This window comes from Bombyx mandarina, chromosome 01, assembly GCF_030267445.1.
Source record: "Bombyx mandarina strain Sakado chromosome 01, ASM3026744v2".
Classification (NCBI taxonomy): Eukaryota; Metazoa; Arthropoda; class Insecta; order Lepidoptera; family Bombycidae; genus Bombyx; species Bombyx mandarina.
Window position 1 is genome coordinate 18,120,554 of NC_143208.1, and position 16,935 is coordinate 18,137,488.

The 16,935-nt window shown below is 35.8% G+C and overlaps 1 protein-coding gene across 5 annotated transcripts in view; it reads left to right on the top strand.

Annotated features, from left to right (window-relative positions):
• The window catches only part of LOC114252729 (uncharacterized), a 162,915-nt gene extending 146,334 nt beyond the window's left edge, over positions 1–16,581 (top strand). For 3 of the 5 annotated variants that reach the window (XM_089731518.1, XM_089731522.1, XM_089731524.1), the window contains 4 exons: positions 6,336–6,576; positions 6,654–7,130; positions 8,835–9,067; positions 9,512–16,581. In XM_089731518.1, coding sequence (XP_089587644.1) covers positions 6,336–6,576; positions 6,654–7,130; positions 8,835–9,067; positions 9,512–9,547 — 987 coding nt within the window. In that variant the 3' untranslated portion in view covers positions 9,548–16,581. Of the gene's footprint in view, positions 1–6,335; positions 6,577–6,653; positions 7,131–8,834; positions 9,078–9,511 lie in introns of all 5 variants that reach the window. The other 2 variants (XM_028187322.2, XM_028187325.2) reach the window with 2 other exon arrangements.
• Positions 16,582–16,935: the final 354 nt, after the last annotated feature.

Here is a 16,935-nt window from a genome sequence, read left to right on the forward strand (position 1 = left end):
TTCTATTGAACATAGGTATTCCCTAAGGTTCGATAATAACAAAATATTAGCTAAACAATTAGTACTTGATATTGCAGTCCAATTGAAGCCAATTCGGGATTGCCATCCAACATCGTATGTTTAGAATCTAGAAAATCCTCTTTTGTCTATCGCTTCGATCTTAAATCAGTAATATTTCATAAAATGGCTCGTATTTCAGAATCAAATTATGATGAATTTATTCAAACAATCCACGTCCACGCTTCGGTACACAACCAACTTCAGTATCACGTACTTCGGATCCAGTAAACAAATTGAACGAACAAACTTTGGACGGCCAAACCTCGGACTGACTCCGGATGCTTTCGCTCCAAACATTCGTATTGATTAACTGTCTGGGTCCGTTGCAAGTCCGTAATTGAATTCGAGTTCTGTTTGAATCGTTTTCGAATTTGTATATACCAATAGGAATTCGGAGAAATTAATACGATGCAGCGTTCGACAACCCCTGACACTGGTGGTAGGACCTCTTGGGAGTCCACACGAGTAGGTACCACCACCCCGCCTATTTCCGCCGTGAAGCAGTTATGCGTTTCGGTTCGAAGGGTGGGGTAGCCGTTGTAACTATACTGAGATCTTAGAACTTATATCTCGAGGTGGGTGGCGCATTTACGTTGTAGATGTCTATGGGCTCCAGTAACCACTTAACACCAGGTGGACTGTGAGCTCGTCCATCCATCTAAGCAATAAAAAAAGAAATAACCGAAGCTCTGATAACTTTCGGTACTTTCAATCAGTACAATTGTTGCCGCTAACTCTTCTTAAATGCAATAGCTATTTGACCAATATTATTTTATTATATCCTAGCGTCCCGCCCCCGCTTCGCTTCGGGAACATTTAATTTATTATTGATTAAGAAAATAAGATGGCGGTTATTTCTCCTCCTTGCTTGACTAGAAATTATAGCCGGTATGTTATTTTGATGTGTAAGTTATATTATTGTAAAGTTTCATCAAAATCCATCTGGTACTTTTTGCGTGAAAGAGTGACAAATAGACATCCATACATTCCTACAAACTTTCGCGTTTATAATATTAGTAGTATTAATTCTAATTAGTCCATATATAAGAAGAACTTACAGATAAGGTGATGTAGATTATTTATCAGAAACTGTAGACACCACAACATGAATACTGTTCGCCTCTTTCAAGAGACACATACTTGTATTAGTACAATTCGTTGTGACCTAACAGTGTGACGTCCCTATGTCTTTCAAGTGACCCACTCAAAACGATATTTATATACTTCTAGACCTACAATTATTTTCCGCATTCAGTTATATAATTTCATTAAATAATATTTTCTGTTGTTATTGAAGACCAGCTTAATTAAACTGTGGACCGTATCCGTTTTATTAGGCAACACCTCTCCCTAAACATTTCATAAGCCTTGCAAACGCGAATCCTTATAAGTAGAAGTTACATTTGCGCAGTTCGCCAAAACGTTTATACTGTACAGCAAAATTTATAAAATTTATTGAAAAGCTCTCGATCGAGAAACAAAACATTGCTGTTCCGTGACGAAATTATTATTGCCATGCATTTTGATGGTTTCTTCTCCGTTAACTTTAGGGACGACCTCTAAAACAACTAACTTTGATTTCATGAAGTCAATTTGTTGATGAACTAACTAGTCGTATAGCAATGTTTTCCAACGAAGGACTTGCTAGCAGAATCATAGGGGTAACCGATTTTTCCGAAAAATTTAATACGCATACATTCTCAGTCGTGCTTTGGGTATAAAAAAAAGTTAATTAGTTACAAAAGTTAAATAAAAAGTTAATCAGTCAATAACTAGTCAGTCAATAAAAAAAAGTTAAATCAATCCAATCGACTTTTTTTATTTTGTAAAAAACATGTATTATAGTATATTTATTAGATATTCAAATAAAAAAATTATTGTTTGGACCGATTTAACTCTTATTACTATAGTTCTTAAAATGTGAGCTCTCGACTCGACTAATGTTAATGAATAACATCAGAGCCCGTATTTAATTAGTAAGAGACCTAAAGAAGTAATTATTTTATAATATTCAACTTCTTAAAACTAGTTATTAAACTTTTTGTGAACGCAAGTCACTACAATCACACAGGCATCCGTAACGTATTTGTACACGTTAAGGCCGTACTAAAATAAAACGCTATGAATGCCAGAATCCAAAAATATATGGCGCCCTTTATATTCGTCACATTTATAGCGTAACGACCGCTCATCATTAATTATTATCAAATTGAATTGTCTTTAGTGTTTAAATTATGTTCCAGTGGCCGCGTTTACGAGGATGCACGACCAAAATCATTAATTAAATCACTACGATTAGAATATAGATCGTTACTATCTAGATTCAGTGAGCGCTGTCATAGTCTATGTTATGGAAATATAGAATTTAATATTTACTGCAATTAAAGACACCGTAAGGTTAATATGTATAACTTTAGGCCGATTCTAACTTTCATTATATCGACTAAGCTTATTCTTTCAGATTATGTTACTCTTAGGTAATAATTGTCATTAAAGCCCAAATATATTTGAGTTAGGGAAAGATAACGTAGCTATAATAATAAATACCGTAAAAATAGAACTAACGCCAACGTACGCAAAGCCAAATGTATAAAAATATTTTTACAAATACCCACGCTACAAGAAAGAAAGAAATATTATGTAATACTAAGAAATATTTAATATACATGATTTAGAATATATGGGGCGAACGAAAGTATTGATTAACAAGACTAAGTATTACCGGCAGTAATTAAAACTCATAAAATTTGCAGGGTTTTTTTTTTACCTGAACTCTGCCCAGATATTGTCCCAGACTGCGTATTTCCAGATATTATTATCTCGGCGTAAAAAACCACGATGCTCTTTCGCCTGTCTTTAAATCATTATTCCTCACTAATTCATATTATCGTCTTACAAAAACGAAAGACCCACAATAAGTCGATTAACTGATCAGATTGTTGGCGCCATAATTTCTATAAAACACAGTGAGGCGTTTATTAAATTTGCAGGCTGTAGACGTTGCTGTGAACGTTTTAATGAAATTGTGCGCGTTAAGTGTCGTAAAATAAAACGTGCTTGTTTCCCCTTTATTGAGGAGTCGCTGTTTCGAACACGAGAATATATCACTCATTTTGTTTAAAAATTAGGCTAAGAAAGACAACTCATTGTCGACGTCGCCCAAAACACGTCCTTACGAATCCTCCTGATCTATTAACGGTGCTTTTAGGTACCACAAGCACCGGTCACCGTCCTCGTCGAACCCGTCGCTTGTGACGAAGGGTTCGACGAGCGAATTAACCCATAGACGCAGTCCACTCAGTTTCTCGCCGGATCTTCTCAGTGGGTTGCATTTCCGGTCCGGAGGTAGATTCTGCGGAGCACTGCTCTTGCTAGGGCCAGTGCTAGCAACACTCCGGTTTGAGCTCCGTGATCTCACCCACATGTTAGGGCGAAGCTGAAATAGTCTCTCAAGGCTATCAGCATAGGTAGGAAGAAAAAAAAACAACTCATTGTATTACATACTTTCCTACATTTTATTCATAAGTAGTTAAACGTTGCGACATTTCGTGTGGTTAGATATTGTTCTAACTATAATGAGATGATATACACTCAATGGTTGGAACAGATCCAGCGGTAACTAGTGTACTATGTCAGAACCATTCACGTAATAACAAATAATACATTAAAAACAGTTTCAATTATGCACTTTTAATACTTATTAATAAAATAGATGCGTTTTTTTAATAATTATTAAATAAGCGTCGATATCAAAAGGTTCAATTAAATCTGTCTATTAGTTTTACGTGAAATTAAAAAAAACAAAATCTTTTTTAGACTTAGGTTTTTTTTATTGCCTAGACGGGTGAGTGAGATCACAGCCCACCTGGTGTTAAGTGGTTACTGGAGCCCATAGACATTTACAATGTAAATGCGCCACCCACCTTGAGATACAAGTTCTAAGGTCTCAGTATAGTTACAACGGCTGCCCCACCCTTCAAAACGACACGCATTACTGCTTCACGGCAGAAATAGGCAGGGCGGTGTTACCTACCCGTGTGGACTCACAAGAGGTCCTACCACCAGTAAAACTTAGGTCATTCCTAAACATCATGATGTAGTTTTTAGAAAATATGTTGAACGTTTAGACGCACTGTTATGATTATATCGAGGGTGAGACTATTTGGTTTAAGCAACATTTCGCTTAACACGCGACATTTTATTTTTACTAATGGTCCCGCGGTAGTCGAAGTTCGACTATAATTAATTGAAATTATAAGTTTGTACATACACTATTAGGATTCTATTGTCGTTTTTATACTTCTATAATCACAGATTTTGCCTAGACTACAATATAGACAAATAAAATTAATGGTAAAAAATATTAACATAAAATATTCTCAATTTGACCATAGTCTTTAAGCAGTAACAAAAGTATGGCAATAAATAAATATGTATGTGTGTCAAATACATGGTAGTGTGTGTAATGTTTTTTTTATTAATTTAATGTAATATTAATGCATTTTTTTTAAATGTTAGTAATTTGGACCTCTTTCTATATATTCTGTATAAGTGTGGGAAATTTCATAGTCCTCCGTCCGCGCAATTTTCGTAAAAAGGGGTACAAAGTTTCTGTTTCACGTATTAATATATAGATAATTAAAGGTCCGTTTTATTTGTTATTAGCATCAACAGCTCAATGCTTTTTAATTGAACTACAATTAATTTTACCCCATTATAAAGCTAAGGAAGATTGTTTGTTATTATATTTTTTTCTAAAATTTAAAATTTCAATCCTGCAAAGTTGCAAAAATGTCGCTTAAACCAAATAGCATTTGACCTCTTGATATGATGTAATATACCTATATACATATACATAAACTTTACACCGTGCATAATTTTAAGAATAGCGCATAGCCCGTGATTAATATGTGTGTAAATTACGTATATATTCGAATATATATTTTTTTCGTAATAGTCTCCGACAAAATTTAACTATCAATTCTTTACAAATTAACAAATATCATATTGTAAAGTGTATTTAGTTGCTGACGGTATCCGACGAATATCTGACGTACATACAGACCGGACATTGTCACAGAACCCTAAAATATAATATAAAATATTTAGTAGAAGCTGTTAAAAGACGTCCGTGCAACGTTGTAAGCTATTGTGTAAGTTCGTTGTTGAAAGTTTATGTGCGACTATGAAATAAAGCGGGTCGTGTTTTAAAACTGATATTGTTTCAATTTTTATGTACGTTTCACGGGATTTCATTGCAATTCATGAGTTTAGTGTGACGTATAAAATTTTAAAAGCATTCAGCGTTTACGAGTTGAATTCAGTGCCTTTTTCAGGGTCCGTTCCCAGACTTACTTACTCCGTTCACTTACTCAGGACCTCTTGTGAGTCCGCACGTTCAGGTACCACCGCCCTGCCTATTTCTGCCGTGAAGCAGTAATGCGTTTCGGTTTGAAGGGTGGGGCAGCCGTTGTAACTATACTGAGATCTTAGAACTTATATCTCAAGGTGGGTGGCGCATTTACGTCGTAGATGTCTATGGGCTCCAGTAACCACTTAATATTTTCGTAATACTGAATTTCAAATAGATACTATTTAAAATTAATTAAATTTGTTTATATTATAACTTGATCTCGTTCAAAGATGTATATAATAGGAGATGCTTTCTAAATAACTTTTTACAACCATTTAATTTCATAAAATGAAAATACATATTTTTTTAAAACTCATTAATTACAATCTAAAACTACTTATACCATTACTCGGAACTCGTAATCCTCATATTCCCTTTCATTTAATTAGATAAATTCTTTGATATCACAAAATATCAACGAATAAGATATAGAGCTTTTAAGAATAATATTAAATCGTGCTCTGTGCGAAAGAGACAGGGAAACCACAATGAATGAGTGTCTAGTCGTAGAATATGTAAAAATGAATTGCAAAGTAGCACCGGTATAATGTAATGTTAATAATACTGTTAGATGGTTTTTTTTATAGCTTAGATGTGTGGACGAGCTCACAGCCCACCTGGTGTTAAGTGGTTACTGGAGCCCATAGACATCTACAACGTAAATGCGCCACACACATTGAGATATAAGTTCTGAGGTCTCAGTATAGTTACAACTGCTGCCCCACCCTTCAAACCGAAACGCATTACTGCTTCACGGCAGAAATAGGCAGGGTGGTGGTACCTACTCGTTCGGACTCACAAGAGTTCCTACCACCAGTAATAAATTTTGTGTGACTCAATGACTATTTTTCTTTGTTGACAGAAATTATTAGACACAAATACGCTGGATATGAGAATCCAGGAGCACCGAATCCTGGTGCTTCAGATCGCCTTGAAGTGCGCCGACATTTCTAACCCGTGTCGGCCGTGGTCGGTCAGCCAGAAATGGAGCGTCAAGGTTTGTGAGGAATTCTTCCGTCAGGGAGACTACGAGAAGATGCTCGATCTACCTGTCACACAACTATGCGACAGAGACTCAACGTCGATCCCCAAAATACAAACCGGTAATGATTGTGTTACGTTTAAAATTTCGTAAACTCAACAATGTTTATTTAATACATTTCGTTTTGTTTTTTTTAAGGCTTCTTTAAATTTATCGTCACTCCCCTTATAACGGAGTGGAACCGATTCTTGGACAGCAAGCTGTCGAGTGAAATGCGAGCGAATCTCAATTACAACGAAGTGCAGTGGGAACTATTGATGACCGAAGAGGTGGGGAGAGAGACGAGGCTCACTATAAACGAAATGGAGCGAAGAGTCGAAACGCTGAAGCCGCTTTCGGACACTAGCTACAAAATACATTTGACAGTATACCCGCGACGCTCTTCAGCGGGCTCTGATGCAGCGACCGTTATAGAACAAAGTCAAAAGTCTTCGGTGAAAGTCACTGAAGAATCTAGGGGTATAAAAGAATCCGGTAGAGGTTTAACAGAAGATGATCGTCAAGCGATAGCTCGTGCCCTCCCTGCTGACGGCAGTTCTGTAACGCAAAGATCAGAGCTGTCAGATCAGGATGCCACACCAACCACACCGGTATTCCTAAAGTGCTCCCTGAAAGGTAGGAAAGAAGTTTATTTATCTAAAAACCGGCCGGTCTTTATATACTTTCGACAACGATTCCTTACATGCCAATATCAAGCAAAACCTGTATGAGCATTTATTTAATATAACTACTGATGCCCCGGTAGTCGAAATTCGACTATAATTAATTTAAATTATAAGTTTAAACAATATTAAGAGTCTATTGTTAGAGAGACTACCATAGACATTTGTAATAACAAATTTCGCCAAGGCTACACTATAGATAAATAATTAAAATTAAAGACAAACAATATGAATATGTTCACAATTTGATTACAGACTAAAAATAAACAAAAGAGTATAATCCGTGTGTGTGTGTGTGTGTGTGTGTGTGTGTGTGTGGGCCAAGTACATGAAAGTGTATATTAAATATATTTTTAATTGATATTATTTATATTTTATGAATAATTAAAAAAATAAATTAGATTCTGCACTCCCTTTTTCATACTCCGCCATCCGCGCAATTTTCGTAAGAAGGGGTACAAAAAATTTTACTTTACCTACCTACCTAACCTAGATGAATAATCAGTTTGTAGGTATATATTATTAAAATATAGATTTAATATTGTTACTAGTTGACCCGGCGGATTTCGTAGTGCCTCAGTCGAGAAATAAAAGACCTGAACTTTTGTATAAAATAAACTTATAACAAACAAAAGGAATCCGTCCGACGGGGGACACATCAAAGAAAAAACAAAATTGTTATTTTTATTTAATTCCGAGCATTTTCATATTTATCCACCTTTTAAACCTTCTCTGGACTTCCACAAATAATTCAAGACCAAAATTAACCAAATCGGTCCAGCTGTTCTCGAGTTTTACGACCCGGCAAACTTCGATCAACAATACAACCGAAGCCGGCAAACGTTGTTTTGCCATATATAAGATTTCTAGGGAATTTCTAGTGTAGAAAAAAAAAACTAACTTATTGTAAGTGTCTAAGGATGTGGTAAATGAGTAAAAGAGGCATGTAGCGCTGTGAACGATGAGGGAATATAAAAATAACAAAACCTCATTCAACTACATAATGCCTCATTACATCAAAAAAAATATGTCCAAAAAATAAAAAATAAATGTTTGAGGTTGGACAACCCTTATCACTTAAGGGTATGAAAACTAGATAGTAGCCGATTCTCAGAACTACTGAACATGCATATAAAATTTGATAAAAGTCCGTCAGACCGTTTCAGAGGAGTATGGTAACTAATATTGTGACCCGAGAATTTTATATCTTCTTCTTTTTCTCCACTCCAATTAGCTGTACAGACCCCACCTTGTGGGGTAACCCACAAGGCGGGGTCGGTACAGCTAATTTTGCTCTTCCATTCTCTTCTCTCAGCCGTTATCTCAACCCTCACTCCTCTCTCTCTCATATCGTCATTCACACACTCCATCCATGTCTTCTTTGGTCGACCTCTTCCTCCTCTACCACGAGAATTTTATATATAAGACTAGCGGTACTCGCCCGCTTCGCTGGGCATTTCAAATTAAGATTATTATTTATTGTCATTATTATTAGGGGGTCCAACACTCATATAAATATTCCTATCCATTAAGTACATTTATTTTCTATATGGATACCAAGTTTCTAGTCAATCAGATGCATGGTTCAGTAGTTGTAACGGAACATCCGTAAAAACCACTGTAGATTTATATATTAGTATAGATTGTTATGTTTTAGTCACGAAAGGCAAGCAGAAGGACGCGATCAGGTCTGACGACGACATGCTGCCGTCGAGGGAAACGCAGTCCCAACGGCGAGGCTCCGCCCCGGCGCCGATCTGCCCCACAGAACTGAGAGGCGGTCCGTCTCGTGCCCGCGACGCTGGCTCGCGGCGCCGCGCCAGCCCGGTCGGTACCTGCCAACAGTGGCTGGCCCGCGCCATGCCACGACGTAGTTCCTTACCCGTTGAGGTGATGACAGGTGCTTGATGGCTGCAAAGCTTTTTTTATTATTATTTTATTTTTTTCGCACAAAACCTTTTCCTCTTTTAGAATTTGAAATTTTTTTTCAGTAACCAACAACATGTAGAACATTTTGTAATTTGAATTATTTATTAGTAGTACTTAATAGTTTTGTTTATATGATTTGAAATACCCTCTATTTTTTTTAATTTAATTATTGTCATCGATGTCGCCCAAGTTTTGCTCTCGGACTCTTAACAACAAGACGTTAAGTGATTCGTATGTTTTGAACAAAATAGTTTTCGATAATTTTACTGATCAGAAAATTACTTTCTTTAACGTGTTTTGTTGTTCGGTTTCATGCCACGTCTCGTTGTTAAACAGTCTCATTTTGAATACGCAAGTAACAAATCACCATTGCCGTTTACACGCTAACTAATTGATTTTATTTAGGTATATCCTCTCGATGAAGTGGGACCCTCAAAGTAAATGTGAGGGTTCGAAGGAGCAGTGTGTCTGAAGCACGACCCCCCCGAAAACTTTGGATGATGTTTCCCTGAGATTGCGTGTTCAAGATTAAAAAAAAAAAACATTTTAATTTAGTGAGATGGCAGTTAATAATCGTATGTGTTGTCTCCGGGTTTTGTTGTTGTTGTTGTTGTGGTTTTCTAGTTTTACGGATTTCACTGATATAAATAGTTGGTGTTTAATATATTAATATACCGTATTGATATAAAACGATCGTTCAGTGTGTGTCAGGCTTTAAAGTACGTATTACATTTTTCGTAGTAATTCAATTCGTTAACTCGTTCATATTATACAAAATTAGCCATGACTTGTTTATGGTTAAGTTCGTTGCAAATGCAGTGAGTATATATGTGTATATATAGCGTCTGCGTAAAATATATACGAAACTATTTTGAAGTAATTCTATTTATTATAATGTAAATAATATACTTAAAATGATATTTACAAATAATAATATATATTTGGGTGGTTATAATATATATTTGGCTTGGTTTACTGAAAAGCCGAAAAAAAGAAAAGGTGACTCAGTTCTCCCAACCGTGAAAATTGAGCTCCCTAGTTACTTCACTTAATAAAATGGATAAGTATCTAAAATAATTGTACATTGTAAATATATGTATCTATATTTGTACATATCTTATAGGATTGGTATAAAAATAAACATGATATTTATATAAACATATTAGACCCATATAAACATTTTTATTGCTCAGTTGGCTGGCTCACGGCCCACTTGGTTTTAAGTGGTCACCGGAGCCAATAGACGTCAAAAACGTAAATGCGGCCGCCGAGCTCCAAAAAAGAGTTCTAAGTCTCAGTTATACAGTAACATCAGTTACCCCATCTTTCAAACCGAAACGCATTACTGCTTCACGGCAGAAATATGCAGGGTCGTGGTACCCACCCGCGCGGACTCACACGACGTCCTCACCACCAGTGTATTAGTTATTAAAAAAAAAAATCGTATAAATAATTTGTTGCTTTTAAAATTTTGTTCACTTTAAAACCTGACAACATTGGAATTTAGATAAATGACAATTGTACATACTATTGATACAAATGTAATTAATTATCTTATTGTAAACGCCTTAGTACAAAATTATTATTTTTTTATATAATAATATTGCCATAACTTCTCAAACTATTATTTTTTATTAGTTCTTATCATTTTCAAGGTACACATTTTCAAAACCAAATATTAATGATTTTTAAAAATGAATTTATCACTAAGTGGTTTTTTTTTTAAAGGGATAAGAGTCTCATTTTATTTGGATTTGTTTTAATTTGATTAGAAGTGCATACATGTAATGTTTTAAAATTATTTCATCTATACGTAGTGCGAAAAAAAATGACCTCCTGGTCAAAATTTTTGTCTCGAATTCTGCTTTGGACGTGGGAGAAGCCACACCACTGGAAATCGGCCATCAACATTATGTGTCCGAATTGGAGAACTCTCTGGGGCGGAGTCTCCAAATATTATACAACCTATATATGCGTACAAAGCAAAGAAGAATGCTTTTGTTATGGCGACGCAATTCCAAACAGTATCTCTGCAACCGTCTGAGACGATTGAGCTTCTTGTGGTCAACGATTCGGGCAATGTTTAGTATCTTAGGCATTTGGAGGTTTTTTTTATTGATTAGTCGGGTGAAGAGGATTCCGATCCACCAGACACTCAGGGCTTACCGTAGACTTCCACGACGCTAATACCGCCACCAAACTCGAGACATGAGTTCTAAGTCTCCCTTAGACCTTCAAACCGCATTACTGCTTCACGGCAGAAATAGGCAGGTTAGTGGTTTCTACTCGAGCTGGCGGGCGCACAAGATGTTTTATTTATTGTTTAGTTGGGTGGACGAGCTCACAGCATACCTGGTGTTAAGTGGTTACTGGAGCCCATAGACATCTGCGACGTAAATGCGCCACCCACATTGAGATAAAAGTTCTAAGGTCTACAGCGGCTGCCCCACCCTTCAAACCAAAACGCATTACTGCTTCACGGCAGAAATAGGCAGGGTGGTGGTACCTACCCGCGCGGACTCACAAGAGGTCCTACCACCAGTAGAATAACACTAGTAAATAAGCAAATAAAAAAAATTGTGGGTTTTTTTTTGTTATATTTTCAAAGTATAGATTAGGTTAGGCGTTCGGCTGCCGTCTCTGGGTCGGGGCTCCTAAATAGCTACTACTTCTTTGACTTCGTACCAAAAAATACCGTTCGGATTGTCGACATTCTCGTTGTCACTAAACGATTGGGACGTCACTCTCCGGAGGAATAGCGGCTCATTATGTTCCCTAGAACGTATGTTCATTGGAAGTAACTTGAGGAGTTGTTGGAACTAGTCCCGTCATCTCTTTTTTTACCATCGCACCGCCCGCCACCGGAGCAGAGCTCATCTGTACCACTCAGAACCATTGCGTTCATCCGCAATTCCTTTTTATAGAAATCCTATAGAAATTTCAAATGAGATTCACGAAGAGTACTCAGCAGTCGACAACGACTTGTGCCCCAGGCATTGCTGATGTCCATGGTCGACGGTAACCAATCACCATCGGGCCGTATGTACGTCTGCCTAAAAAGGCAATAAATAATAATGTGTATGAAATTCATTTGAACGTCAGGTAAGTGATGTCTTCTTTTGGAAATTGATAAAAAAACAAAAGAATTTGAAATATAATTACGTAAATCAGTGTTCCTTCGCTTGCGATGGGTTATGTGAACATATGACGGTAATATGAAGTTAATCCATACGTTGAAAAATATATGGACGCCATTGTTTATATTATATTTATATGTACTTGGAATAACGAGATATTTTCACATAAAATTTCCACTTACTGTATTTAACATAAAATTTGCTGTTAAAATAAAATAAAAACATATAAAAAAATATTATTAAATTAAAAGATTTTAAAGAATTAACTTTAATGTTATAATGATTGTAATATACAATTGTCGGGAATATAAAAAAAAAACATAAAAACTGCAATTAATTATTAATAAAGATTAATATTTGATTACTAGATAGACATCACTTGCCTTCGCGTTATTGAATATTAGACACTTTAGCAACTGTCATTGCCAACTTATAAATATTAGGTTAAGATAACGCTTTTCGGCAACAGATTCTCAAGAAAACCTTATATCTGCACAAATTGAACTAGCCAGGGTTTGTTGTCTACATTAGAACTACATAAGGACATTTGTTGCCGGGTCTTTTGCTATTTTATTTAAAAAAAAAAACATTAGATGTAATTAACGATATTATTTTTTGCTACGTTCATGTGTAATATATTATTATATCGAATCTTAGTTGATAATATATTGTAATCGAAGTATATTTAAGATCTCATAAGGTGTAAAATTTTTAGCCGTTTCTCTAAACACGTGATCGTGTCGTTCCTTGGCAATTAAGTGTTTTTTTTTTTTTTGTAAATTATCATAAGGTAACTCCCGTTTGTACAGTGCTGGCCACTTGGATCCCACCATTCGTTAACACTAACAATAACTCGGATACAAATCGAGCCCTTCAAATAAAAACGATGTAATTTTTAATTGAATAACAAAAGTGCACTTTAAGTTTGCTAGTGTGATAATCAAAATACAGATAGATTTGATACGCAGTCATATTTGTTTTAAATGCGACCGACTCAGTTCACAATGGCCGCGATTCATGTTAGGTTGTCAATGGACTTCTTAATGGCTTAAAATCAGTTCGGCCTTGAATTCATTTGCCCTATAGTAACGTTATTTGATCGACCTATACATAATTTAAAAAATAATAGGCTAATCAGCAAGGTTTGTAAATACGTCATTCGAATACATAGCATCGATCGCGATTATGAAGCAAGATGTCAATAGGGACGATTATCATATTAAATCTTAATTTTGATTGCAAATCGCTCGTGACTTGCTTAACAGTCGTACGTAGTAGTTGAAGTGAATTTAAATGTGTTCACGAGTGCCCTTGATCGACGATCTGTTAACAATTGAAAAACGCGGATGATGCTCGAGTCGCTTGAATGCAAGAAGCATTTGGCTCGATACAGACTTCTATAACACGAAACTCGCGTATGTAGCTACGTAACGGATCTAGTTCGGCAGAAAAGACCCAATAGTTCAAAATTACGTTTCAAATATATTAAATTGTCTTGTGCAAGACAAAACTTAACTAATTTTACGTAGGTCGAAGTCCCAATTGTAATGTAATTACAGCTTGCTGGTCTTTAAACTGGAATAAAAGAATATTTACCGACAGAGATGAGGATGGTCGCATCTAATTCTCAAAAACCGTTACCTTAATCGCATTCACGCTAAAATTTCGATCATAGAAGTCGTATGTGAAATAAAATAAATGTTGTGTTCTGAAATGTATTTACCGTCGTAGCGTGGTACATGCCTAAGGGACCACGTGATTTACTAAGTTACTAAACACGAAGAGACACAGCCGGAATCTTGTTTATTAGGCCACAGTAAAATCATAATCGAATTGAATACTGTGTTGGTTTAGTGGAGGATCAAGTCTTCTCTACCAAATTACGTCCCATTGTCATGTAGTTAAGACGAAACTGCGTACGATCGGGCGCGTGCTCATTCTCGCACGTTTGTACGGGCAACTTAGGACGGTAAAATGATATTGTTGACTGACAAGTGACGTCAGACGGACTGGTAGTGTTAGGTAAAATTCGTTGTGTCAGAGACCAACTGGAAAAGCGATCGAACGCAGTCGCGCTAAAGGCTGCGGAAAGGATACGTTATTTTAAAAATGGAAAGGTTTTTCGATGGCGGAATTCGACGCGTTTTTAGACTCATGAAAGTCTGATGGTCGTCGCACTGAAAGTGCACTTTTAAACTTAACAGTAGCGTAGGGTTAGAGTCGTTAATGTATGCTCAATGTTTGTCGTCTATAATAACGATGTATCTATTTTGTAATTCAGATGACACTGTTTTTGTAAAGGCCGTGAGAGTTAGTGGTCTGTCTCTTCGGAGAAAAGATTCCTCCTTGGGATTTTATTAATATTTCACACAAAAGTAGAAATATTGTTATAACAGGGATGGGCATATTTTAATCATTAGTTAAATAAAAAAGGAATCGTGTTCGGGAATATTGAGATTTTGTTGTTTTTTTTTTTTCTGATTTGTCAATTGTAAAATTCGGAAAAAAATACACAGGTCACTCTCTCACGGCTTCGTTTTTCAAAACGAAGTCGATTTCCTCGCTGCGTTTATGATTTTCGAATTTCTCCTAGTAGGTATTTAGTTAGACTGTTCAATGCGAAACAGGGTGTGACATTTTGAAAGACTTTACACGATTCCGAGGAGGATTTCGTTTGGTGTTTAGTTCTCGAACGCAGCGCGGAGCCGACGTATAAATGGAGTGCTGTTAATGGAACGCTTTGTCAAATGGTCCATTTGCGAGGAAGAGACCTGAGAATCGAAACGATGGCTTCCCCGGAATGTTGGAACGTATCAGGTACCTGTTGGTTTCCCTATTTTAATTCATGATAGGCGACGGCTTTATCCGCAGCTGTGATGACTTTCCACTTGTTAGGTTGCGCTAGAATGACTTTTATACGTCATATGCGCAGTCCTTCAAGACCTCTTTTCAGGAATAAATGTAGATAAAATACAATAATAAATTGCCCGTTAATCTCTCTGACTACGACTGTGTCACAAATTTACTTTTTTTTGTTTGTTAGTATAAGACTTAGGCAGAATGCTTGGGGAGTACAAAATGCCCTTATCCGAAAAATGTGTTCGTTATAGATATATGGTAAAAACTCGGTCGAACGTGTCGGGTGTAACTGTAGCTCTACGCAATGAGGTTACGGATATTTTTTTGGGGTGCACATAATTTGTCACAAACAAATTAAACTGACGCACTGGCTTAAATTGTCTCGTGCGATTTTAGAAAATTTTAAATTAAGTAAGCCGAAAGTAACTCTTACAAACAATATAAAGTCAGATTGATGTGTAGTTTTTTTTTGCATAAATCGGTTTCCCTTGTGTTCTCTGTTTTCAAAGGTCTAATAATATTTTTGTTTAAATAAATCTTAATATTTATAGTGGTCACATATCTGTCTCAAACATAACAGAAGTAGTCGTGTTGGTTTTTTTTTTGTGTTTATTAACAGATATTCAGTGTCTTTATGCATATAATTTTGGGATTTATACCGCATTTAGCAAACTGCTTACTGCCTTACATCAAATTTAAAATTATTTTTTGGCTTTCACCCTCAGGCACGATTACCCATTAAAATAGAGTCACAAAACCCCAACAGACTGTGTTCGTAATTCCCAGAAAAAAAAGACACCATAAGGTTACGAAAATTTGTATATCGCTAATGTTTTTGTATTGCAGTTTACCTAAAACTAAAAATTCATCTGATAAGTGTATATGTTACGGTCTCAATGGAAGGCCGGACGTTGTTACGTGGGTTCATCTAATAATAATATGTACTAAGTGAAAGGATAAGCATTTTTAGCGTTGGGAATGAATTTTGTCTCTCGTTTCGGCTTCTTGATCGGTTTGGTTACACCCTGTATAATCCGTTTCGGCTCAATGACGTGAAAAAAAAAAGAAAATATCGGTATTCGAAACATGTCTGTGAATTTTTTTTAACTCCTACGCCTAGTCTATCTTATAGTTTAGTTCAAATTAATTTATTCTTTTAATGCATAATAATAATCTTCTAATCGAATAATTTAACTTTTTTTTTTTGTAATTAAATAAGTTATGTACCTTAATTTATTGGTTTGGGGGATTTATTTTTATTCTCTTTGTGTTGTTAATTTGATTATTGTTTAGTTGTTTCTAATTGAGAGCCGTTTAAAGGCTTGGGAGCGCGTGAAAGTTTCGCATTTCGGCAAAATTTTTGTAAAATGTTTAACAATAACGCATTTCGAGGGCTTAATTAATATTAATTTTAAATTAAAATTTCGCAGTACAATATGATTGTGGTACTTAATTTTAAATAAAGGTTGTTTTAATATTTTTTTGATTTTTTATTTCATTTTTTATTGTTTACATAAATAATAACAATGTAAATGCCGCCAATCACGTTAAGATATGAGTTATAATTTCCGTTTTAGAGTACGACACCTGCCCGCCTACCCTTCAAACCGAAACGCATTACTTCTTCATATCAGAGATAGACAGGTTATTGGTTCCCGTGCGATCTCACAAAATCCCCTACCGTCTGCACGTAAATTATAATTTTTCACGGTTTTGATTTTGATTACACGATTTTATTCCTTCATCGTGAAAGACCTTAATTCGATAAATCGTATTAAGTGCGTGTTAAGTTTTTCATTATATTTTACCTACCCGCGAGAATCGAACACTGGC